Consider the following 26,102-nt stretch of genomic DNA (forward strand, 5'->3'; position numbering starts at 1 on the left):
AGACCCATCATAGAGTACAATGCCCCATTTGGGATGTACCTCACAAGACACTTCCAACAGCTGGAAAGACCACAAAAGTACCTCACCAAGAGGATTACTGGTCTCATATGTCCTATGCAGCCTGATTGAAAAAACTCTGGCTGTATTCAGTGGCATATCGCTTACTCAGAGGTGATCTCTGCCTGACTTACAAAGCCATGTCCAACTCAGAATTGATGGACATGCTCCACCTAAAGAAATCCAAGTCACTGCGAGCCACGCACTCTAGTGAGCTAAACCTCACCACAACAATAAATAGAACATGCTGGAGGGATAGATTCCTGTCACAGAGACTCCCCATGCTTTGGAACAAAATTTCAAATTACATCAGTCAGTGCCCCTCACTAACACCCTTCAAGAGAAACCTTGACAAGTTGATGGGTAACAGAAAATACACCCCTGGGATAATTTCATTGGCTCTGCTTGACAGAGGATCAGTTAATTAATCAGTGTTGCGGCGAAAGCCTACACACTCTGGCTAGGCTTATAAATTCCCTCTGGCAGATCGCCTAGTACCTACCTATGAACGTACCTCATTTGGGGTCTTAAAAAGTTAATGTTCCTCAAAGTTCCACATTGAAAGAGTCTGCCACCCATTCAGTGTTAGGAATGTTTTAACTGATATTCATGGGAAATAGAAGTGACTCATATAACTTCTAGAAGTAAAACCAGTATACGTTAAGCATCCTATGACCTTAGTACTTGAAGTTGCTAGTAAGCGGTTAGTATATGTTCCACGGTTTGCCTATTTGTTCCACGTTAAGAATGCTAGTGTTCCCCATTTTGGAGATGAAGGCTGAGAGCTGTGTCTCACACACACGTATTTTTTTATTTTACACTTATTAAACAGCAGATGTGTTGCTTAGTGAGCGTAAAATAATGGCGGCCGTTAATGTTTTTTTTTTCTCTTTTTCAGTCCGAGCTCCAGGGCAGCTTGAGATTGTACTGTGAAGCAGCGGCCTCGTTTTTCAATGTTTTTTTTTTTTTTTTGTAGAATTAACTACCTGCGATCGACAGGTCATCTAATCTTTAAAACAATATAACAAAACATCCCAAAGCTATGCGAGCCGGGAAGTGATTTATTCCCACAAAAAAAAACTGACGACAACGGAAGTGAGAACGAGGGCAAACACTTAGAAAAACACCAAACCAGCATCTCCCCTTGTACAGAGTTTCTACGTCAGTGAGAGAGGCGTGAATCCCCACCCCAGTGGTCCTAGGATTTGAGCAGGGTATTCTTTGGAAGAAATATATTTTATCTCTGCTCAAGTACTTTAGAGCGTTGTTTGATGGTCTCGCTCCCATTTTATTGCTGACACAAGTACTATTATCAGCGTGGGGCTTATATTGTGTTTTATTTTTCCTTGGTAATGTTCGTATGTTATGGATTGTAAACACCTCTAAAGGAAGCCGAAAACCCTCGTGGGTAGCTGTTTTGGACACTGCATATACCGAGGTGACGCGCTGTCCCTCTGGGTTCTAGAGCCACCCTCCCACCCCAAGTTGTGGACTCGGGACCCCAGTTCAGGAGGCGCTTGCAAACCAGTTGATAGGACAGGGATGAGCCGATGTTGTCTAGCCCAGGTAAGATAGCCAAGGGCTGTGGACTCCTTTTGGGATGGGTGCTCGGTTTCACTGTAAACTGAACTTAATTTATAGGTACTCATTGTGTTGTTTGTATATCGCAGTGGTCAGTGACAGATATTTTATGTTGTTCGATCCTTTTAGACTGTTAATGTTACTGATTGCTTCTGTACTGGGGGAGGATCGCAACACTTGCTTGTGGCTCACGTTGTTTTTGTTACAGACCCGATATTCGTGATATACGTTTGCTTACCTCTCATGGTAGCACATTCAGGAACTTAATCAGAATCTGTGTACTGCGTGACAGCTGGTGCAGTGTTTTTCTTACAGATTGCTTAGAAGTTTGTGTTTCTCCGTTATCAGTTGTCAATTTTAGGATTACGACATGATGAAGCCGTGAACTGGAAAATAGTACATACTGTTAAGTTTCCTGTCTGGAACAAAAATATAGGCGATCAACGAAATTACACTGATTTGAATGTCGTTATCATTGGAAGTACGTGTTGTGGAATAAGATGTATTTGCTGATTAAGACCTGTTGAGCAGACGTGCTTGTGAAGTAACACTGGACCATAAATCTAGTTATAATTTATTTGCGAAGTGCAGGTCGTGAGACTCGAACCTTCATCCTAAAACTGCAACTATGTAACTGTTATATTAATGTACTGAACTGTGTTGTAAACCCTTTCAGGTTTCTGTTAGCTTTCTAATTGTATGCAGACTTGCTTGTATTTTTTGAAAGTGCACCAAGATTCGATTGATGTCAGCCCCCCCCCCCCAAGGTCTAGTGTTATTTCCCCAGACTGAACGGATAACCTTTTTGAAATCCTCTTTCCTGTGTACAAACTGGAACATGTAAACACAAAATAAGTTCACATGCTTGCCCTACGGCGGCCTATTTATTCATCTGATTGTTCTGAAAGTGGTAGAACTTTTTCTGTCAAGTTCCAGGAAAATTTGTTAGATACGTTGTTTCCATAACTCTTAACCTTCCATCTCCAAAATGAGGTACCCTAGCCCTGATAATGTGGAACAAATGGGCAAAATGTGGAACACGTACTAATGCCTTACTAATAAATTCAGCTAAGAATGTCATAGGATGGTTAACATATGCTGGATTTACTTATAAAAAAAGATCTTTTAGTGAATTAATATGATTTATTTCTATTTACCATGGATTTCACTTAAATTCCTAACCCTGAATGTGTTACAGACCCTTTCAATGTGGAACTTTGAGGAACAAGAACTTTTTAAGACCCCAAATGAGGTATGTTCCTTGTAATGAGGTACAGTTGAGAGGTATGTAATTCTTTTGTTGCTGTGTTGAGAAATGGTCAGCTAAAGGCGAGTGATTCCATTTCATTTGTTTTGCACAGTCAGACTATCTTAGTTAACACAATATACACACACACACACACACACACACACACACACACACACACACACACACTCCGCCTGTCTCTCTCTCTAAGGAATGTTTTCGGTCATCTACATCCTGTGAAAACCTGACACTATTTACTGCCGTAACAAGTTCATTTGTTCCTGATCATCGATTTTATGTTGTCATGCTAGTTACTATTTTGGATTGACATCTCAGTTATTTGTTCGAGTTCCACAACTCTGTCAGTCAGGGACACATTTAAAATAATTAGTAGCACTATTAACTGGGAACTTTGACAAAACAAGAGAATGAACTAATATACATTTATTGAAGTAAAATAAGTCTATAATTATTGTCATTACCTAAGTGTATTTCACCACAGTTTCGCCAAAAGTCACCACTTTTAGGAAGAACAGAGCTAAACCATTAGTCAAAATTGGGGACAGTTGAGAGGTAATGTAAATCCTATCCCTCTGTCCTCGACCCCTTTTTCCCATTTTACACATGTATACCTGTAAAAATAAATTATATTTTAATGACATTTAAGGTGGTTTACTAGCATAAACGTTGTTCAGTGGTTAGCATTGTCGCCTCACAGCAAGAGGTTTTCCGGTTCGATTCTCAGCTGGGGTGGCTTCTGTGCGGAATTTGCATGCCCTCCCTGTGGTCGTGTTGGTTTCCTCCGGGTGCTCCGGTTTCCTCCCACATCCCAAAGACATGCTGTAGGTGGATTGGACACTCCAAATTGGCCCTAGGTGTGAGTGTGTGTGTGCCTTCACTGGAAGGTTGGGCACTGGGTTGGCAACTCAACACCGTAAAACTCCATGGCCAATCATGAGCGGACAGGTGATCCGCTGTGGCGACCCCTAACCGGGAAAAGCCGAAAGAAGAAGAAAGATAGCGGAAGACTTTATTTACACAAAGTATAAATCGGTGGCCATGAGCTCTTGACAGTTGGCATAGAGAATTAAAGCTGTGAGCTATTAATAAGCTGCCAACTGTAGTACAGGGTTTGATCCCACCCCCATCCCAGCCTTCATTTGTGTACTGTGTCCTTTAAACTAGTAACTTAACCAAGCAGTACATTAGGGCATTTGGAAATTTGGGCTAACTTACTTTATGCACTCCTGAAATGTATGGCCTAATAATTATCTATCAGCCTTCAGGACTGGGTGTTCCTAACACTATTGTAACTATAGTTAAAACAGTCTCTGCTTGCACAATTTGTAATTTTCGGTGTGCATCAGTTAGCTAAGAAACATTCATAACAAACTTTGCCAGGCAGCATGTAGAAAGAATGCTGTACACTAGGTAGAGTGCTAATTACAATATGACAGTAGCACAAAAATCAGGTTAACAACAGTAATCTTTCCTGACAGTAATTGTCAGGATAGGAACAAATGTGGCATCATGGTGACACAGTGGCTAGTGTTGCCTCACATGTTGCACAGAGGATGTTTAACTTCACAGTTGCAGTCATGTGAAGTCTGCATTTTCTCCCATTTTTTTTATTTTATTTTTTTTTGTGGGAATGCAGTAGAGTCGATTGTCTGAGCGTCAGTTATCAGAACCAGCCTTCCAAAGTTTTCCGGTAGGAAAAATCATAAAGTCTGAATATGTAAACATTTATGCATATTTGCTTGAGCATGTTTTTTGAGCTTGTAGCCAGCTCGTGTGTGAAAAATATTTTTTATTGTCCAGTGGAATCGCTGAATGGTTGAAAAACGTATTCCTGCATGCAGAAAAAAAAATCAAGATCTTAGAAGTTTTTTATCCAGTTCAGTTATACATTTGATTATCCAAGCAATTTGAATATCTGAACTACCCTGGGTCCAAATTGCTTCGAATAATCTACTCTTTACTGTAAATGAAACCAGATTATCCAAAGACCTAGGTTAAGGGTAACCTTTCTAACCTAAGCACTTGGTAAGCCAGCCTTGGGTTTGAGTCCCAAATGAGGTAACCTTTCTAACCCAAGCACTTGGTAAGCCAGCCTTGGGTTTGAGTCCCAAATGAGAGATGATGTCCTTTCTCATCTGTGGTTCAAACATAGTCTAAGCAGAAGGCTTTCTCTGCGTACATGTTTGCAATTTGACCTTAATCCTCATGCTGGGTGTTTAAGGGTAAGGCTGTAAAGGGAAAGTTAAACGCCTGTGTCCAGAAGCTGTGGTTGGCCCAATGTCAGTGACACTGGCACAGTATGTGGAAGGTCTTGGGTTAGTGTCCCAAAAAATGAGAGTTAATATCCTGTCACTTCTATGATTCAAACAGTGCTTAAGCAGAGGACTTTGTGTTTGTATGGGGGAGGGGTGTTTATAGGTTGACCTTTCTAACCCAGTGTAACTAGGTCAGAGTTTTTGTGGGTGAATAAGCTTGTAAAAGGAAGGGATGTATGGCTGGATTATGAGATGAGTCTCTCTCTGGTCATTTTCTAAAGATTATTGAACTGTGGTCCATCCTGGGTGAAATCGCAGCTGTGGACATTATGAATGAAGGAGCTGTGACGCTAATGATGGACTGCATGTAGTCATACTGTTCAACCTCTTGGCACAAGAGTTCTGGGCAAAGACTGAAATAATGGAGGACAAAGGCCCCCAATCATGGACATGTTTTAAATACTGCTGTTATGAAATTAGAAAGTTGATAGCATTTTGTATTAATATGCCTGTTCTGAATGATTTGAAATCTGAAACTCTAATGTCTTGACATTGACAGTCTGGCAGTTGGCTTAGAGGGTTGAGGAGCTGTTAAACCATTTCCTGTGGTCCAGTGGTTTAAGGTTTGATTCCCTCAGCCTCCATTGCCTAATTCTGTGACTCTGAGCAAGTCACTTAACCAGACACTGCTCCAGGGCTGATTGTGAAAAGGTCACTAGATATCAGTGCTGTACTCCAGAAAATAAAAATAAATTGACTTCAATCATCAGTGATGTGTTTATCACAAAACCACAAATTTTATGAGGAACAGACCAAATGCATGAGGCAAAAATCTAGATATTCTGCAGAATTATTGATCGTTGAGGGGTTTGCATGTGGTGCACTCTTTTAATATTGGACATTAAAGCATCTCTACTGCCTTGAACACTGTAGGTAAGAATTGTGAGCAAATAATAATTTGCTAAACTGACAGGTGAACGATCTACGCTTCTCTATTTAAGTGGTTTCAGTGACATCTTCAAGTGCGTGTTTTTTTTTTTTTCTTTTCCCAGCCATGACACTCGGACCTTATGTGCAGAAATGGGGTGGAAGGGGTTGTGGATGGATGGACCTGGGCCAAAGGTAGACAAGAGATGCAGTTCTGCACAAAAGTATGACGTGCATTAGAAGTACTGTAATGTTAGACTTTTCTCACCCCTTTTGTCTCTGTTTACACCGTATACAGCAAACGGTAGCACAGAAAGTGCATTTGAGAACTGAATTCTGACAGTTTGCTCGAATGATTAAGACTTTGTGGTGCTTATAATGTTGTCTGCTGTGTGATTCTGGACAAGTCGCCTAACCAAGCAGTGCTTCTGGGCTGAATTTGAAAGGTCTGATCTGTGCTATTCCCTGGTTAACAAATAGAAATTAGTGATTACGTGTGGCTAGTAAACTAGCATTAAGTGCAAGCTGAATATGTTTTGTAGTGAAATAAAGACCAAACTTGTACAGTAACTTGTAACGCTAAATCAACAGAAGAAAAAAAAAATGGTGTGTGGTGAACTGGGGAATCTAACTTGAGAAAAAAAATGTGAATCTTGTTTGTAACCCCACTGATGGTGAACTTGATGGGTCCCTTCACTTCTAGCCAAATATCTTGGTGCTTATTCGACTTCAGAAAATGAGCTGGTCTTAAGTAAATCAGCTTTAGTTTAGCAGAAAATACAAAATCTGTTTCTTTTTAATTAGGATGCACACAGTTCTTGAGAAAAATAGCAGCATTTTGCTTGGACCTGCAGTGCACTGCACTTGTCTCACAAACCAAATTTCGATTCCTACTCTAAAGGCAAACAGCAAACTAAAGAATTATTGTAGCTTTAAGCAAATAAATACAGCAGCTTTCTTTATTTAAATAATTTTGGCAGGGCTTAATTTGGTTTTGCCCAACAGCTGGGTAACCCATTTCTGTTTTCTGACTTTAAACAGGTCAGAGGATGGTCATTAATTGTAGATTTTTTAACACATTCCAACTAGAAGTGGTCTTATTTCCATGTTTTAAAACTCTCTCACCTGCAAGCTTTCTGTTGCTGTCATAGAAGAATGTTTTCTTTGAACCCTTAGCCACAATCATTTTAATTTCAAAAATGCGCAGCTTTCTAGAAGAAAAAGATAATTTTTGCATCCCAATAGTCTCCCTACTGTAGTTCAGAAAAGCTAACTGTCTTGATGCACACCATTATTATAAAAAACAGATTGGTCTCTTTTTAGAACTGTTGTGTAGGGCTTCTTTAAAGGGGACTGATCCTTACTAAGTTAAAACAGGCTATGCATCTTGTCTTATTTCCCTTCTCCTCAGTGCAAACCTAGGGCACACCACAACCTTTACCATTGTTGCAGGTCCCCTCAGTGCAAACCTAGGGCACACCACAACCTTTACCATTGTTGCAGGTCCTAGGGCACACCACAACCTTGTTGCAGGTCCCCTCAGTGTAAACCTAGGGCACACCACAACCTTTACCATTGTTGCAGGTCCCTCAGTGTAACCTAGGGCACACCACAACCTTTACCATTGTTGCAGGTCCCCTCAGTGCAAACCTAGGGCACACCACAACCTTTACCATTGTTGCAGGTCCCCTCAGTGTAAACCTAGGGCACACCACAACCTTTACCATTGTTGCAGGTCCCCTCAGTGCAAACCTAGGGCATTACCATTGTTGCAGGTCCCCTCAGTGTAAACCTAGGGCACACCACAACCTTTACCATTGTTGCAGGTCCCCTCAGTGCAAACCTAGGGCACACCACAACCTTTACCATTGTTGCAGGTAATTTGAGGACTGTGATGCCCTGATAGTCTAAAACAGCTTGGACTCTGAGCAAATCTGGCTGTTAGTACAGAGAATTTCAGCGTCTAGCTGTTAATGAGCTGCTTCTTGTTCCTGGGGCACAGGGTTCCCCAAATGTTAACTACACAACGGAAATAAATAGCAAAACTGCATGGTCACATACCATGTATACCTTTGTAATGACACTAGACATTCAGATTATATTATACATGTATAAATGTGGGGGTGTGGGTTTACGTACTGTGCTCTGTAAATAGGTAGGGGTTCTACTGTCTCTGCGGTCAACTGATTTGTGTGTGCATTCAACAGTCAGTATTATTGTAACAGTTTTATAACATGCGAGTCCACAGCACTCCTCTGAGCATCATCATCTAACATATACTGATGTTGTTATCCTGTATAGCATGCATCTGACAGTATTCAGAACAAACCTGTGCTGTGGCAGTAGCATTAAGTACTGTATTCTCAAGCTACTTTACCTAGATAATATATAGGGATACTAATCTGACAGCAGGCTACTTGTGTCTGTACATCCAAATATCACTTGAGACAATTTTACAGAGATGTTATTCCATAGCAATGTCAGACACTCATCCCAGCATGTTCTTATCCACATACAGTGATGCTGTAATACTCCATAAAGTGCAATGTGACACTTTAAAGTCAGAGGTATGTGGTGGTCCTATTGTTGCATTGCATGGCCTTCATCTTCTATGTTTACACAGGTCCGATGTTCAAATCGGACCCAGTCTACTGCTGTGTGTGTGGTTGGTGGTACATTATGACCATTGTATGCTCTTTATTCCTCTACCACTTAGGACAACCTTTAATGTAGTCCCATGCATCCACCATCCTCCTCTGCCCACATGGTATCCTTCCTGCAGAGGAGTAGTATGTCCTCATGTCAAATATACAGACACACAGCATGAAGCAGGGTCCTTTGTGAACCTTTGCTAGCCATTTCCAGACCACTGCATGTGTGATTGCTAGTTCTGTCATGGTGTGGTGCACGTCCCATACGGGCAGTGGCAGTATGTAATGCAATCCAGCAAATGCACACATACTCACTATACTCCTTACCGTCTTCCTTCATATAGATGTATGACGCTTGTTTTAAATGATGTAATAATGGCTGGAATTTATGTGATGATGGCCGTTAACTTGATGTCGTATGACCCTATGAACATTGGACATGTCAGTGTTGCTGTCATTGACGTGCTGTGATGAGGTGTGGATATACAGTATGCCTGCAAGAGGTTAGCTCATATCACAGATTGTAATAATGTATTAATGGCCACTGTTGCCAGTTCATTACATGCTGCCTGTATAACAGCTGTAGTAATATGTCTCCTGAGAATTGATGACATGGTATGGTAAAACTTTATGTATATTGTTGACTTAAGACATGTTGTGGGGCAGATCAACATTCTACACAGTTCTCATTCCACCATCACATAGGCACTTGCAGTATGGCACAGGTGTGCATGCATCTACCTACCATCATTAAATGCTCTGTGACAGACAGCCATATAAATTTGTACTGATTTATTGAGAGGAATCCACTACTAAACAAAGAGTTGTTTGTGGATGCAGCCAGCCATACTCAACTAGACAAAATGGACAGTCTGCTAGCTGACGTTTGTGTCACACTTCACCCCCTGTTGCTAATGACCATCAGCCAAAGTATATGTGCAAACATTAATCAGTTTGTCTTCTCAGGAGAGCAGGTCATTGGTGCACTCTCTAAGGATAATAACATACAGAATCAGTGGGCTCTTGACAACATCCCAGATTACCTATAGAGTAACTTAAATCCTGCCCTGCCAGACACAGTTGGATCCCTGCTTTAACAGCCTCCAGGCAGCTTCTGTTCTTGTAGAAGGGTGTACAGCAACAGTCGTCTGTCTCAGCAGGGGGGGGGGGGTGACCATCATCTGATACATGGAGTTACACACCCATATGCCTGACTCGCCTTGTATTTGAGGCAGACTAACAAGTCATCATGGACCTTATCATAAAAGGACATGGGTAATCTCTCGACTGTGTACCACACCCATATACATGCAAAAGGCTATGCATGAGGAAAACCTGCACATACTGGATAGCTTGACTTGGTCAAGGTATTTGACACAAACGCACACTCTGGTATTACAGAGAAGCTGTCTCAAGTGGGAGTAAACACCTATGTCACCAAGTGGGTAGACAAATGAATCGCATACATGACAGATGATGTCCAAGTGTGTGAAATCACCTCTGTCTAGAGTCCAGTGACCAATTCTGTACCTCAGGATACTAGGCCTTTTCCTGTTCATTATTTAAGTCACAGGCAAGACTGACTGACTAAAACGTCCTTTGTCTAGCCATATTTGTGGAGGACTGCAAATTGTGGATAATCATTGAATCCAATACTTGTACTGGTATAGTGCAAACGGTATCAGCACACACAAAGGACTGTTGCCAGAGCCATGGAGACACGGTAAATCAAAAATCCAAGTGGGGGGATTTGTTCCATTATGGCATCAAATACACAAGCTAATTACAATATAGAAAGCACACCCCTTCGAGCAGACAAAGTGGAATGTGAGCTGTATACTTGTAGATGGTATGCAGAACGTCCACCAGCATGTGGTGACTAATCCCATGTATGTAGCACAACTCCTGAGTACAGGCAGGACATCCACATCAAAGGGCATTACAGTCCCATTGTTTTCACACACATGACTAAGTACAATGCACCCTTCTGCATGCATCTCCCAACACCTCTTCCAGGGATGATTTAATCAAGTCTTTCACTTCAAGTCATAGTGAGCTCCCGCGTATCTTATTGACCATAACCCATAACCCAAGTATTCTTTTTGCTGCATAACTATTAGGAGTTTACAGTGCAGAACTCCCTTGAAGGTGTTGTACAAGATGCATGTGTAAGACATGTTCCTGGGATGCACCCAGTAAATACATAGCTCATTGACAGCATTGTTGACATGGGTTACATTCATGCAAGTATGGATTGTGGCATATATATGCCATACAAATCTGTTAACCAGCCAGGACTGATTGTAATTTAAACTACAGGTGTATCAGTGTCGCCTTAACAGCTCCGAAGGGTGTTATTTGTACAGGTAGTGGTACTTGATTCCCCTTATATATTGGTGCCAGATCATTACAGTTGTCCAGCTGTGTTCATGCAGAACATGTATACTAACTCACAATCACATATTTAATGTCAGTGACAGAGATTAGTGGTATTAATCTGATGTTGTCCACGACTCTGCATGCTTTCATCTACTGTTGTCCGTGAGCTGGTTCCTGTGTGTGTGCCACTTGGTTGAGACCTATGGTAACGTTATGTTCATATTCAGCCAAGTCATTTTGCACCTCTTCACAATATGCACATACGTACTGTCCTTGATAAATGTCCTCTCTAGTGATGTCAGGAAGCTTGTATCGCAGCAAATCCTCTCCATTGATATGTCACTTTCTGTGACTGTCACTTAATATACAATTACTGGAGGTGTAAACAGCGGTACATACTCTAGCATGTAGATATGCGAATACTGTACATGCTACAATTGTCTTGTCTATGTGGTGTATGTACATTGACATGCCCTCATCTGCTGTACATTACCATGTTTCACTTGTCCTGTTCCCGTGTTTATTCCTACAATTCATGTGTGTGGCCCTTTTCAATACACACACATCCCCCTGAATAGTGATTTTTATAATAGTCTATGTACCCTTGCTGCTAACTACCAAAACTGTTATTCAGTATGCGTAAAAAAGGTTTGGACACTACTGTGCACTGGCTACAATTTTCTATATTGTGTTATAAATGCATTGTATTATATTAAGCCCTGGTAGCCGTGGCTGTCCACGCAGTCCTGCAGAACTGATTTGCCCATAGCTAAACAGATCTGCATGTCTGCAGATGTTCATGCTGCTTTACACAGTTTCTTGGCTGACAACACTGTTGCTGGCCACAAAACTGTGCTTGTATTAGTGTAAGCCCGATGTGCGGCATGCATATGCAGCTAGCACTGCTGCTCACTGTGCTAACATGTAAACTCCATGCAGACTTTGCGCTAAGCCTACATGGAGTTTATTGAATCCCCAGGAATGTGTAAACTCATTAAGTATGTAATGATGATGCTTCTGGATACATGTTGCTTGATAATGTGTGAGTTCAGTGAAGTTATTTAAAAAAAAAAAAAAGTTTAGTCACTTCTCCACTGGTCCTCTGAAATTGTTTGTATTCATCTGAGAATGTAAATGCCTTTCTTCTTAGACTTGGCCTTCAGAATATTCTTACCAGTTCCACTATTTCTGTGGGGTTTCTTTGGAGTAGACTGTCATGCCACCTTGTACCTTTAAACAAGGTCTACAAGTTTGCCTTCAGACTAAACACTTCTGTTACCTACCCACTTACAGATAGGTGATGGAAGACCTCGCCGAAAATGGAGTTTTCAGAAATGTTAAAACCTTGTTCCATCCATCACTCGATACTTTAATTCCTAAGCATTTCTCCTAGGAAAGTGTTTTCTGTATTACTGGGTTTTTGAGAAAGAGAGGTGCACTGTAAGTTTTGGAAATTGATTTAAGTGTTGGCTGACTAATTTTCAAATCTCTTAAAATCCTTGACTTCATTCTGCTTCAAGTCCTTTTCATTAAACCAGTTGTTGTGTTTTTTTTTTTTTTTTTTTTTTTTTTTTTTGTGAGTTGAGATATGGCTACATAATCCATTCTTAACCTGTCCGGGAAGTAAAAGTTTAGATGAGTTTCCAGCCATGTGAAAATACTGTCTTGCTCTATCATTTGCTATGAGTAAAGTAATTGGATCTTTAATCAATCATATGGAAAATACTAATTTTGTTTTGGTCTTTAGTACATTTTGTAATCAATTTTATTATTCTCACTGCTTCATTTGTCACTCGGGTAGAATTATTTGAAGCAAGGTACGTGGGACTAGTTCTTACTTGTCTATTGTTTCACTGAGCTTCAATGAATTTAGCCATTTAGTCTTCTCTTTTGTGTGGCTCCTACTTCTACTGTCGTCGTCGTCATCATCATCATCATCATCTCTCTCTCTCTCTCTCTCTCTCTCTCTCTATTGCTTGATATGTTTTTAGTTGAAAGTTTGATAACTTAACTGATAACTAATATCTGGTAAAGTCTGATACAGCCAGGCCTCCAGATGTTACTGGCGACATTAAGTGTTTTCCTAGGCTACCCCATGGCTTCAGCCCTCCAAAATGAATTTTATCAACTATTTTTTAAGTGAGAGTTTAGAGGGTAATATCCAGATTGCTTTTGCTGCATAGAGGATAATGTGGTAATAAAAAAAATAACTGCAATGCTTTGCTTTTTTATTCAGTTTGTGGAATCATCTCTCTCCATTACAGGTTGGTGTATTGTTTTTGTTATTGAAACCCCCAAGTACTTTGAGTATTAATACCCATAAATCTAGGGTATTCATTAATTCAGGAGATGGAGCACAGTTGCCACAGCTTGGCTTGTGCCAGGGTGATTTTGTAACCAGAGACGTGTCCAAATTCCTTCAGTATATTAATTCTTCTAGGAATGTGTCAATTTGGATTTGTAGTTGTTAATAGTATGTTGTCTGCAAATAAGGCAATTTTTAGCTGCAGACTCTCGCTGCTATCCTTTGCTTTGAGCCAAAGGTTCTAAATTAATTGCAGATAACAAGGGTGCAGCAGGCATCTGTCTTTGACAAGTTTTGCCATGTTAATTTCAGATTTGAAAGTCTGGACATTTTGAGTAATCATTAGTCTTCTACTATAATCGTAAATGGGCGTGCCTTCGTTGAAGGTTGAACGTTGAGCTGGCACCTCGGCGTTCATCAAAATCTACTGCCAATCATTAGCGGACCGGAGTTCCGCTGTGGCAACCCCTAACCGGGAAAAGCAGAAAGACAACAACATTAGTCTTCTACTATAATACTGCCAAAGCTCACTGATCCATTGATAATCTTGTAGCCAGTATACTCGCACATCTTTTTGCATTTGACTCAAAACTAAAGTGAGCGTATGAGGATGGAATGAAGTTGTTTTGCCTTCTTTTAGAAATTACTTTTTTTTTTTCCATGAATGCGGCATTAATTTTCTCATAACATAACATTCATGGGAATTATTAAATGAATAATATTTCTAAATAGGCATCAGTAAGAATGACATCTCCCCTCCACATATTTCAAGGAGTGAACTTTACACCGTCCACACTGCATTTTCTGCTTGGTTTGGTTAATTTTGATATTTTATGCTGATTGCTACACTGAATTTTTTTTTTTTTTTGTACCTTCTGAATTGGGTGTCTTTAGTAAGGAGGAATGATTGGTTGTTTTTACAGTGGGCTGAGCGACTCCTTTAAATTTGGTGAGATTTAGCATAAAAGATATGTTTGAGTATGGCTTGTAGTGAGTTCAAAGTGAGCTGTTTTGATTCTGCATAATTTTCTGAGCAAGTTGGGGCAGAGTTATTCACATGTCGAACAGCAATAGAATGTGGGCATTTAGCTTCCATTGCTAACAAGGCAGATGAGTAGTTTTAAGTACAGATACCGGTGGGATTCTTAAGTACAGATACCTGTGGGATTCTTAAGTACAGATACCTGTGGGATTCTTGAGTACAGATACCTGTGGGATTCTTGAGTACAGATACCTGTGGGATTCTTGAGTACAGATACCTGTGGGATTCTTGAGTACAGATACCTGTGGGATTCGTAAGTACAGATACCTGTGGGATTCGTAAGTACAGATACCTGTGGGATTCGTAAGTACAGATACCTGTGGGATTCCTTGTGGGACCAGTTTTGAACTAGAGAGGGTCGATTTGACATTTGACTTGTATAAAACTGAAAAGGTAGCTTAAACGAGTTGCAGCTTGTTTGATGTATGTATCTGTAGGCAAAAGCCATTTGATAAAGGAGTAATTTATCATCTCAAAGGCTTTTTGACAGGTCAAGGAATGATGCAGCAACATGATCTTTGGCTAGTTTGTTTTTTCGGCAAAGGCAAGAAATGCTGCCTCATCTTCATGAAGAGGTCCGATACCATGCTATGAAGGTGGTATAGGTAGTTATAGGCATGGCTTTGCATTGCTTTTCTCACCAGTTTGGATAGAGGTGGTAAGAGTGTTATTTTTTTTTTTTATTTTACATTTGTTGGCTGGGCTAGTCTAGCTGGATACATGTCCATTTTCAGTAGAGGCCCAGGGAGATAAGCTCCAAGCATTAGTAATTTACAAAAAAGGTTGCAATATTTAAAAAATGACTAAATTCAAAATACAAAGAAATCAAAAAAGATTGAAGAGAATCAAAAATTGTTTCTGTGAATAATAGCTCGCAGGCTGTGCATGGTTTAAAATACAATTGAGTACAAGGACATTCAGTATTCTGAAAAAAATGATTAGTAGGTCTGAGAAAGAGAGAGGGCAGAAGAAGGCAAGAATCACAAGGGCTAGAATAAGGTTAGATTCTATGGATTAAAGCTGTAGAGGGGACAAAGGTTGGAAGGAAGGGGTATAGAAAAAAGAGCATTAAGGGGGAAAACGTAGGGTTTAGTCTAGTTTAGAACAGGGACAAAGCCAATGAAATTTCAGATGTTCTTTGAGATGTTTCTTGAAGAGTGGTGTGGAAGAGAGAGACGTGAGTGTACTAGGAAGATTGTTCCAGATTTTACCCACAATGTTAGTAAAAAGTGAGTCCCCAGCTTTATTGTTTGATTTAATATTGGAGATTAATAGCTTATTTGCTGAGCGAAGTGTTGCAAGATTTCTATATGGGGAGATCAGGTTGGAGAGGATTGCGGTATTGTTTGGGTGGTGAAGAATATTATGCGAGATAAGCAGTTGCTTATACAGTAGATGGTTTTGTAGTTCTGACCATCAAAGTTGTTTAAGGTTGTGACAGTGGTGGGTTCTGAAAGGGGTGGCAGTGACAAATCTAGCTATGTTATTATAGCTAGTTTCAAGCTTGCTTAGATTGTGTTTTGATAGATTGATGTATATGGTGGAAGCATAGAATATAGTAGAAGTTAGGTGAGTTTGGGCAATGGAGGTTTTAGCTAGTGGTGTGAGGAAGGGTTTGATTCTATACAGAGAGCCTAGTTTTTTATTGACAGTCTGTATAGTATTGTTGATATGATCATCATAGCTGAGGTTATTGTCTATGGTTATACCCAGTAGACGTGTAGTAGTGTCGGGGGCAATAGTAGTTCCATTGTTAGAGATAATTGTTAAGTGGAACTCTGGTGACTTTTGAGTGGGGGAAAAAAGTAATAATTTTGTTTTTTTAGGGTTAAGGAGGAGGTAGTGATGGGTGAATCCATTTTCAACGGTGTTAAAAACTGCTTGAGTAAGGGTCTGAAGAGAGATAGATGACTTAGCAGTACAGATTAAGGTAGAATCATCAGCGTATTGTATGCATGTGGCTTGAGGAACAGCAGTATTTAGATCATTAATAAAGATGGAAAATAGAGGGCCAAGGATAGAGCCTTGAGGGACTCCAATGTTTACAGGGAGGGGTGTGGAGAGATTATTGTCCCAGAGCACTGCTTGTTGTCTATTTTTTAGATAGGATGTAAACCAGAGTATTGCTTGTGGGTCAAGAGATTGGGCTTTTAGGACATTGATTAGTAAGTCATGGTTAACCATATCAAAGGCTTTTGATAGGTCAATGAATAGTGCAGAAGATAGAGAGTTATTTCGATTCTTGTTAATGCAGTCAATAAAAGATAGAAGGGCGGTAGTTGTACTATGAAAGGGCCTAAAGCCGTGCTGACAGTTGGCATGTAAGTTATTGTGGAGCAGATGTTGGAGTAGTTGATAGTGAATACATTTTTCCATTATTTTGGCTAGTTGGGAGAGTAATGCAATTGGTTGGAAGTTGGAGATATCAGTGGATTTGCCTCCTTTATGTAAGGGGATTATATGGGAGACTTTCCATATGGATGGGATGTTACCTTTTATGATTGTTAGGTTTATAAGGATGGATATGGGATATGCTATAACTTTGAAAGCTATTTGAAGGTATTCTGCTGGTAGGTGGTCGGCAGAAGGGGTGCAAGGTTTGAGTTTTTGAAGGAGTTTGCAGATAAAGGATGTTGGCACAGGTTGTATATGGAAGGGAGGCACTGAACTGTCTGTGTTTTGTAAAGTGCTGGGGGAAATGGGAGATATTGTGTTTGCAAGAGTTTGTATAGTTTCTGTGAAGTAATTATTAAAGGCATCTGCTATTTGCAAAGGGTTATTATGGGGAACTGAAGATGGGGCTGGAGTTTTGGTATGTCCTGGATGGAGAAGTTTTAATGCCTGACCAAAACTTTTTAGGGTTATTTGGGTGTGATTGTTGAAGGTGGAGATAGTAGTTTTTCTTGTCTAAGATAATGTCATTCTTGGTTGCATTTCTTAGCTGTTTAAAGTATAGGTGGTCAGCAGAGCTCTTAGTGGCTCTCCATCTGGCCCATATTTTGTTCCGTATGAGTATTTTGTCCTTTGTTTGTTTTGTGAGCCATGGGACTGTTTTAGTCCTAACTCGGGAAGAGCGAAGGGGGGCATGGAGATCTAGGATTTGTAGGAACTTGGTATTAAAGTAAGAAACTGCTTCATCTAGATAGAGTTGTTTCAGAGATGACCAGTTACAGGCCTTTAGTTCGTTCTGAAAGCTCTCTGCTTTAAAGTGTTTTTTTGGAACAATAGGTTATAAATGTGTTATTAATAGTTGTATGAGCCTTTTGTTTTGTTATATAGGTAAGTGCATGGTCACTAAGGTCATCTGGAAGTGTTCCTGAAGTATAGGTTTCAGGATGACTATTTACAAGTATCCAGTCAAGAGTAGCTTCTTTATTACTAGGTTTGTGGATTCTTGTGGGGGTGTTTATTATTTGAGTGAAGCCATAAAGATTTATGTGGAAGTTAGGATTAGGAGAGTTACAGGTAGTCCAGTCAATGTTAAAATCACCTAGTACAATAGTTTCTTGAGGTAGTAGGGTGGAAAGGCTGCTGAGAATCTTTTCAAGAGTGTTAATATTATTTCCTGGAGGGATGTAGGTGCAGATTATATAAACAGATTTAGATTTAGTAAACAGATTTAGATTTATTAAGTTGTATTTTAATGGTAAGGGTTTCTGCATTGGTATTAGAGGGGAGTAACACATTAAAGCATGAAATTAGAAGTTCAGATTTGTATAAGATAGCTACACCTCCACCCTTCTTGGTGGTACAGTCACATCTTAGGAACTGAAACTGCAAACTTATTTATTTGCAGTGGTATTACAGTTGTCCTTTCTAGATGATTGGAATGTATGAGTCAGTCATACAATGGTCGACTAGAAGTGTGAGAATATGGTGAGTTGCATTGAGAAGGAAGGTAAGGCCAGCTGTTAAGAAATCCATAAGATTTTAGTTTTTCTGTAGCAGTGTGACTAGTTGACAGAAGGCAGTGGCACATTTGGTGACAGCCCAGTGTGCAAAGACTTTGTGTATGAAAGGAAAAATAAAACAAAACTTAATGTTAAATTTTACATTTTGTCACTTACTAAATTAATCCTAGTGGCTAAGCTGAAAGAGCGAAGTTTTATTTAATTGTGAAGGTCCAGCAATTTGGATTGTCCTGCATGTAAGAGTCTTAGAATAGCACAGTGTTCAGAGACCCTGAGGTGGACAGCAGCACATTTTCACCAATCCAAAGAACAGCAAAACTGAAAGGAGGGAAGCTCTATCACCAAATGTAATTCAGGGATACATAATAGCTTCATCTAAATGGTTACCTGTTGGATGAACCAAATTTTGAATTCAACGGCTGAAGATACTAAGACGACGAGCTGAAAAGACTGATCTGACTTTGGGACTAGAATATTAATGGCATTTAATTTTTTGTCTGTGAATTGTTGTTGTCTATTGACCGAATTTGGATAAGCAGTATTTAATAAGATATATACAACTTTTGAGTGGCATGAAACAACTGTACCAATATCTGAATCCTGAATTTCCTGACTGTTGACATCCATCTAAAGCAAATGCTTACTTTCCCAGTGCTATACTGGTCCCCTGAGCAAAACCTGTACTAACACTCAAAAGAACCAAAGTTTTGTCCTGCCGCGTGTATATCATTCCCTGGTGTATCCTACCTTGAGATTTCCTGACTGACATCCATTAGCTGCTGTTAACTGATCTGTCCACGAGATGGCAGCATTAACCTACTTTTCAATACTTTTATTGTAAAGTAAATCAAGCTACTGGATATTTGTTTGTCCTACTTGCTCTATTGCCCTGCCCTACCTTCTGTAGCCTCCCTTCTCCCCCCCAATCTCTAAGCAGGACTGCACCTTACTCCTGAGCCTTGCTGCTCTGTGCTTACTACTCACCTCACGAATTGTTCTTCGCTGACTTGCTCTTCCATTTCCTTGTTTCTGACCCGCTCCGTTTGCCCTGTGGGCTCACTCCCTTACCCCCAAATCTCACCCACCCCCAGTGCTCCTACATTTGTTCTCCTCCTAACATAACCCCGTCTCTCCACAGACCAATCCTCAACATTTTCCCTCCATCCCACCTGCCTTTCACTACCTCACCCCTTCCCTCCTAAGTCCCTTAACCTCCTCTCTATTACATCCAACAGGCCCCACCTATCATGCACTCTCCTACTCCTAAAACCTTTATTTCCACATCCATCCTCATCCTTCTACTTCCTGTATACCATGCCACCTTCTTTACTCACTTCCATCTACACCCTCCACCTCTGCCTCCCCACCTCCCCCACACAACATACTTCCACAACATCTCAGCCTCTTTAGTTCCCTCCCACCCTTCCCTCCTCTTCAAAGTAAAACTTCTTCCAATCACTACTAAATACTACAAACCCTGACCTTTTCATTACCAGACACTTCTATCTCTGCTTAGCTGGTGACATTCACCCTAATCCAGGACCAAACGTCTCTCCTACTAACCACACTAGGTCCCACAATAATTCCACCAATAAATACCTTAAATTCCTCGCCATCAACGCCCAAAGCCTAAAAAATAAAAAAAAAAACACTTTCATGCCTGGCTCACTCACAACTCACCTGACATTATAGCCATTTCTGAAACCTGGCTAAAACCTCACATAAGTGACTCCTTCCCCCTGGATTTCAATCACTTCGATCTGACCGCCTAAGTACTCGAGGTGGCGGTGTCGCACTAGTCTACTCCAACCAGCTGTCCTTTACTCCATATCCTAATCCCATCCCTTCTTTCAGTAATGCTGAACCTGTAGCAGGCCTTCTAAAAATTAACAATCATTAAAGCATCTGCTTCATTTCCCTCTATATTCCTCCAAATAACAACACCAACACCCTGGAAGACATCCTGTCCTGGGCCTCCTCAAATATTAAACTGGAAACTTGCATATTGGGTGATGTAAATATAGACTGGAACAAAATCAACAACCCTAACCCCACCATGTTAATCCAATCTATTTTACTAGTGTAACAAAGAGAATAAACACAACCACCAAAGCAAACGTCTCTCCACTGTTTTGAAGAAATTCTATAATGATTCCAAACACGATGAACAGGGAGAGGCAACCAGTCGACTCACTCAAATAATCCAGTCTTGTTCATAAACGTATAAAAGTTATTTTATTATGCACACAGGTAAGCGCTTTCACCAAAGCTTCCTCAGACCTTAAAAACTTCCCGCCAAACAAACATTTCCTTTTATACTGATCATATGACTATGCATCAATTAAACTATTAACTTCCTTAAAAAAAAATTCATCATTTATCCCAACTAAAACCATTCAAGTATTAATACAAATTCTGAATTAAGTTCAGACCATAAAATCAATGACACTTTTTACATTCCAAACTCACGTGAATCCTAATTCACTGTGTTAAATATTCAATAAAAACATATCAGTTCTTGTAGGATGTTCGTGAATGGAATATATTGTATCTGGTATCTTTCTATAGTATTCTATTTCATGAATCCTGATACTTTTAATATTATTTTAGTCGATATTATCGGTCTGACATAAATTAAAATAGAAATAAAAACTATGTACCATCTTAGGGGATGACTGGGAAACATCCCTAGAATATAGGGAATTAGTTTGGCAAATTAAGCTTAATGCTGCAAAAACACCAGGGATGAATGAACAGGTCAGTATAAGTAGTGTATTAAAACAGAGAAGAGCAAAGTTATAAAACAAATAAAATAAAATGAATCTAAAAATAGTTTGGACACTAATATATATGTTTTATATGGTTATAAAATTTCAATTTTATTTATTTAGTAAGATAAAATATAAAAGATTTTATGTTCAAATATTTATTAAATATTTATTAATTATTTATTAACTATTAAAAAATATTTATCCATCAAATAAAATAAATTAAAAACGATTAATTGGGTACTAATGTACGATTTATTTACACATTATATATATATTGGATGAATATTAACTGAACAAACAATTTTTAATATGTACTATTTAATATTTAATATTTATTATTTAATATTTAATATGTAACATTTATTCTTTTAACTTTACATATCATTGGTTTGGGTTTACTTTTCAGTATAGAATTGGCATTTAACAATTGAAATATAAAATTATTTCAGATATATAGTAGAAATACAAATACTAGAAAAATAATGAATAGAGGCTATTTTACAAAGGTTCTTATCAGTATACACAATAGACATGATAAATTAAAATAACAACACAACGATCAAACATTGCTTTGCTGATGAAAAAACACTTAGTTTTAAACAAAAACATAACGTAATACAGTTTCCATAAGGTGCAAATATACCAGTGCAATAGGATCGACCCGACCCAACATTATGTATGGTGAATCCCATAAATGACCAGCGCTAGAAAACGCTAGCTGTTATTTATTAAACTAAATGAGTCCACTATCACATCAAAACTAAATCTAATTTTACTGCAGTAATAGTAACATTTCTAAAAGGACAACATTGTTACAACGGAATACAAGGACTAGGAAAGGAAACATATGTTGCAAAATTAATGCAACATTTATCAACGTAGTTACTTTTTAGCAGCATTACAGAATATCATAGGATTTTTAACACACGCAGGTCTTAGACAAGGAATATAACTTTAACTAAAGAAATTTTTTTAAATTTGGTCTTAATTGACGTAGTTAGGCAATTAACTAAGCAACCATGTGATATATATAAAAAGACAGGTTGCAGATTAAAAAAACATCTTGAAAAAGCCCGGGAGAGCCCGGGCGAAAGCGCTTGACTAACTAGATTTTTACTGTGTTTGGATTGCTGTTGAATGAAAGATAAGATTTTATATTTAGACGTTTGGGCATATCTTACCCAACATTGGATGTTCTGCTTTTTACTTCAATAAATTGTGATTATTTATACAACGTTGGTTCCGTGCCGTTTCCTGCTGTGACAGTATCGTTTTAACCTGAAGGTTGTCCTGCATTGTTCTTGGTCGCTTACTAGTTTTTTTACATGGCGGAAGACGTAGGAACCTCTGATTTTAACAAGACGCCGAATATTCTTATCGAAGATGACAACGGAGATGACAGTGCGCCGGTAACACGGGGAGAATTTAGGCAAGTGATTTGCCTACTCTCACAACTGAGTGGATTGCTAACTAAAGACAACACCACCAACGACAAGGTATTACCACCTAACCAACAGGAGTTTGTGGTTGAAAAGGAACCGACAGTTAAAAGGAAAAGACTTTCCACTGAAGTATTTGAGGAAGACCGGGTGCATAATCAGAATTTGCAGGTCACAAGAAACAAAACTCCACACTTAAACCTGGGTCAGCAGAACAATGATTTCAACCTGAAAAAATGGACAAGCAAGCATTTTATGTTTGCACAAGGTACTGTGAAACAAAATTATAATGCCCAAAATAACAATGTTGGAACATTTAGTGAGTGAACTAAATAATAAATTGTACTCATATAAAACGACCCAAATGGAGATTGACTATCTGACTGAATGCATAAGGGTCGAACGCATTCCAAAAGGGCTACGGTGCAATAGACTGCCAAACAATGCACAACCTGGCACAAAATTGTTTGATGAAATTACTGCTTTGTATAACAAAACAGGGATAGAGATGTTAAAATTAATGATTAATGATTACGAAAATAAGGCTGCAGTGTTGTTGAATGATATTGACAAACCTGAATGAAAGTATTACTAACAATAGGAATTTTAGTGGGATTAAGCGTGACTATGAACAAGCATTTAAGGAGGTAGATGACCATTGCAACAGAGTAGTTATGAGAAAAATAAAAAAACTTGAAAGGGATCTAGAAGAATATAAAAATGGTACAGCATATTGTTTTAATAAAAAAAGTAGAATTGCCTCAACAAGACAAAATTACCAGCAGGGGGCATCCAATAATGAAATGGAAGGAAATGAAAATAATGAATGGACAGAGGTTCCAAGAAGGAGTGAAAGATTAGCACAAAAAAGTAATTATGGCACTAAACAGGTTTTTCAGCAAGTACCAGGAAGACAAGGGAATCGAGAAACAAACCAGCCAATGCAAATGTGGAACAGATTCAGGAGATAACCACTGATATCATAGGGGCGATAGGAACAAACCATTTTGAGAACCAGGATAAGAACACCCACACAGTTGCCCACACATGTACCACTCAAAAACAAGACAATCTTTCCATATACAATTTCACAGATGTGGAAATCAATGAAACATTTTTTGAACTTTTCAAAAAAGGATTACACCTTGTACCCGATACCCCCATAAACATTACCAATATTATTATTGATTTAAAATTATTTACGAGGCAATTGAACTTAGGTGTTTATTTTGGTAACACACAGAATAAGCAACAAGGTTTATATAGGAAAAGCACATTCAACCCCCCATTACACTCATCATTAAAGATATATGAAGAATTAGTGGAGAATGAATTTAGAAAATTAAACAGGGAAACCAAACACAAAGAACCTGACAATTTCCCAGAAGAATATAATAGACTTTTAACATCACTAAAAAAGGAGAGAATAAGAGTGATGAAAACAGACAAAGGGGGTGGGATAGTGCTGATGTACCAGCAAACATATGAAGCATTTATTCACAATATGTTGCATGATACAGAACAATATACACAAATTTCTGTTAACGAAAGAAATATAGCCTACAGTAAGATCAAATATTACTTAGAAGACCATCTGTTGCAAGGAGCAATAAACGAACAGCTCTTCAATTATTATTAGTACAAAAACCCCTAACTCCTGTCATTTTTGGAATACCAAAAGTTCATAAGGGCCTTCAACCTTTAAAATTTAGGCCAATAGTGGCAGGAACAAAAGGCATCACTGAACCTTTAGGAAAATACATCGACAATATGACCAAAAAATGTATAGCATCATTAGAATGTATCTGCAAAGACTCTTGGGAATTTTTAAAGGGAATAAAAAATGATTTCTTTGCAGAAACACAATTTTTGGTCACTATTGACATAGTCAACCTATTCCCAAGTATTCCTCATGAAATAGGACTTGAATGGTTCAACGAAATGTTAGTTAAGCTTACGAATTTCAGTGGGGACACCATTAAGTTAATAGTGGAATTTATGGGGATTATTTTAAACAATAATTTTTTAATTTTTAATGGTGAACTTTTTAAACAAAACAAAGGTGTAGCCATGGGAACACCGTGTGCATCAGCATATGCTAACCTTGTTTTACACCATTGGGAATTGGAATTTATTTTTGTTCAAAATTGGGCACAGCACATTGTCCACTACAAAAGATTCCTGGACGATATATGCATTTTATGGAAAGGTACTTATTATGATTTTATTAATTTTATAGATTATATTAATGAATCCACTAATTTTTTAAAATTTACCTATGAAATCAACCCAAATCAATTGCATTACTTAGACATTAATTTAAGTAAAAACAATGTCACTAAAAACCTTGAATCTAGTGTCTACAGAAAGAATACTTATTCCAACATGTTTTTGCATTTTGACAGCAGTCACCCATACTTTCAAAAAAAGAGTATTTTAAAAGGCCAATTCATTAGGGCATCAAGAATTTGCAGTACAGACCATTTATTCCAAACAGAAATAGAATATTTAAAGACCCTTTTCCTAGAGAAGAAATATCCCTTAAGCTTAATTGAAGCTGTATCAAACGAAATTACAACAAAAAGAAATGAAAAATATGTCCCACTTTTAAACATTCAAACAATGAATAATACAAAAGCAATTGAGAACAAGGAACAATATAAAAAACAAGCATTTGCATACACTTATAGTAGTGACAACAAAGAAATAGAAGCCATTATTCTAAAATATTGGCCAATACTAACAAACAATTCAGAAATTAACAAGACAGTTCCACTAACACCAAAATTCATAAGAAAGAAAAACAACAATCTCAAAAATTTGTTTGAAAAAGAAATAGGTAACAACCCAAACAACACTAAATCAATGAGGGGTACCTATAAATGTGGGGCCTGTAACCAATGCAGTTTTATGTTGAATGACACCGGCTTATACTTAAAATCTAGAAAGGTAGGGTTATATTCGTTAGGACATTACAATTGTAATTCCAAAGGCATAATTTATCTTGGAATATGTCAACACTGTTTATCCTTTTACATAGGAAAAACAGAACGAACATTAAAAAGAAGAGTGTATGAGCATTCCCATGAAATTAAAACAAAAAAAGAAACAAATGCTTTTTTTAAACATTCTTTAACATGCAAACAAATGAACATAAAATTTCTAGTACTGGAACAGGTAAAAAATGATATCAGAGGGGGTGACTGGGAAACATCCCTAGAATATAGGGAATTAGTTTGGCAAATTAAGCTTAATGCTGCAAAAACACCAGGGATGAATGAACAGGTCAGTATAAGTAGTGTATTAAAACAGAGAAGAGCAAAGTTATAAAACAAATAAAATAAAATGAATCTAAAAATAGTTTGGACACTAATATATATGTTTTATATGGTTATAAAATTTCAATTTTATTTATTTAGTAAGATAAAATATAAAAGATTTTATGTTCAAATATTTATTAAATATTTATTAATTATTTATTAACTATTAAAAAATATTTATCCATCAAATAAAATAA

At 38.3% G+C, this 26,102-nt stretch overlaps 1 protein-coding gene across 1 annotated transcript in view; it reads left to right on the forward strand.

Annotated features, from left to right (window-relative positions):
• Positions 1–966: 966 nt before the first annotated feature.
• SERINC5 (serine incorporator 5) overlaps positions 967–26,102 on the forward strand; it is a 1,123,885-nt gene continuing 1,098,749 nt past the window's right edge. The window contains exon 1 of the mRNA XM_044063720.1: positions 967–1,623. Coding sequence (XP_043919655.1) covers positions 1,600–1,623 — 24 coding nt within the window. The 5' untranslated portion in view covers positions 967–1,599. The remainder of the gene's footprint in view (positions 1,624–26,102) is intronic.

This window comes from Protopterus annectens, chromosome 2.part2 (assembly GCF_019279795.1).
Source record: "Protopterus annectens isolate FY-2018-M chromosome 2.part2, PAN1.0, whole genome shotgun sequence".
Classification (NCBI taxonomy): domain Eukaryota; kingdom Metazoa; phylum Chordata; order Ceratodontiformes; family Protopteridae; genus Protopterus; species Protopterus annectens.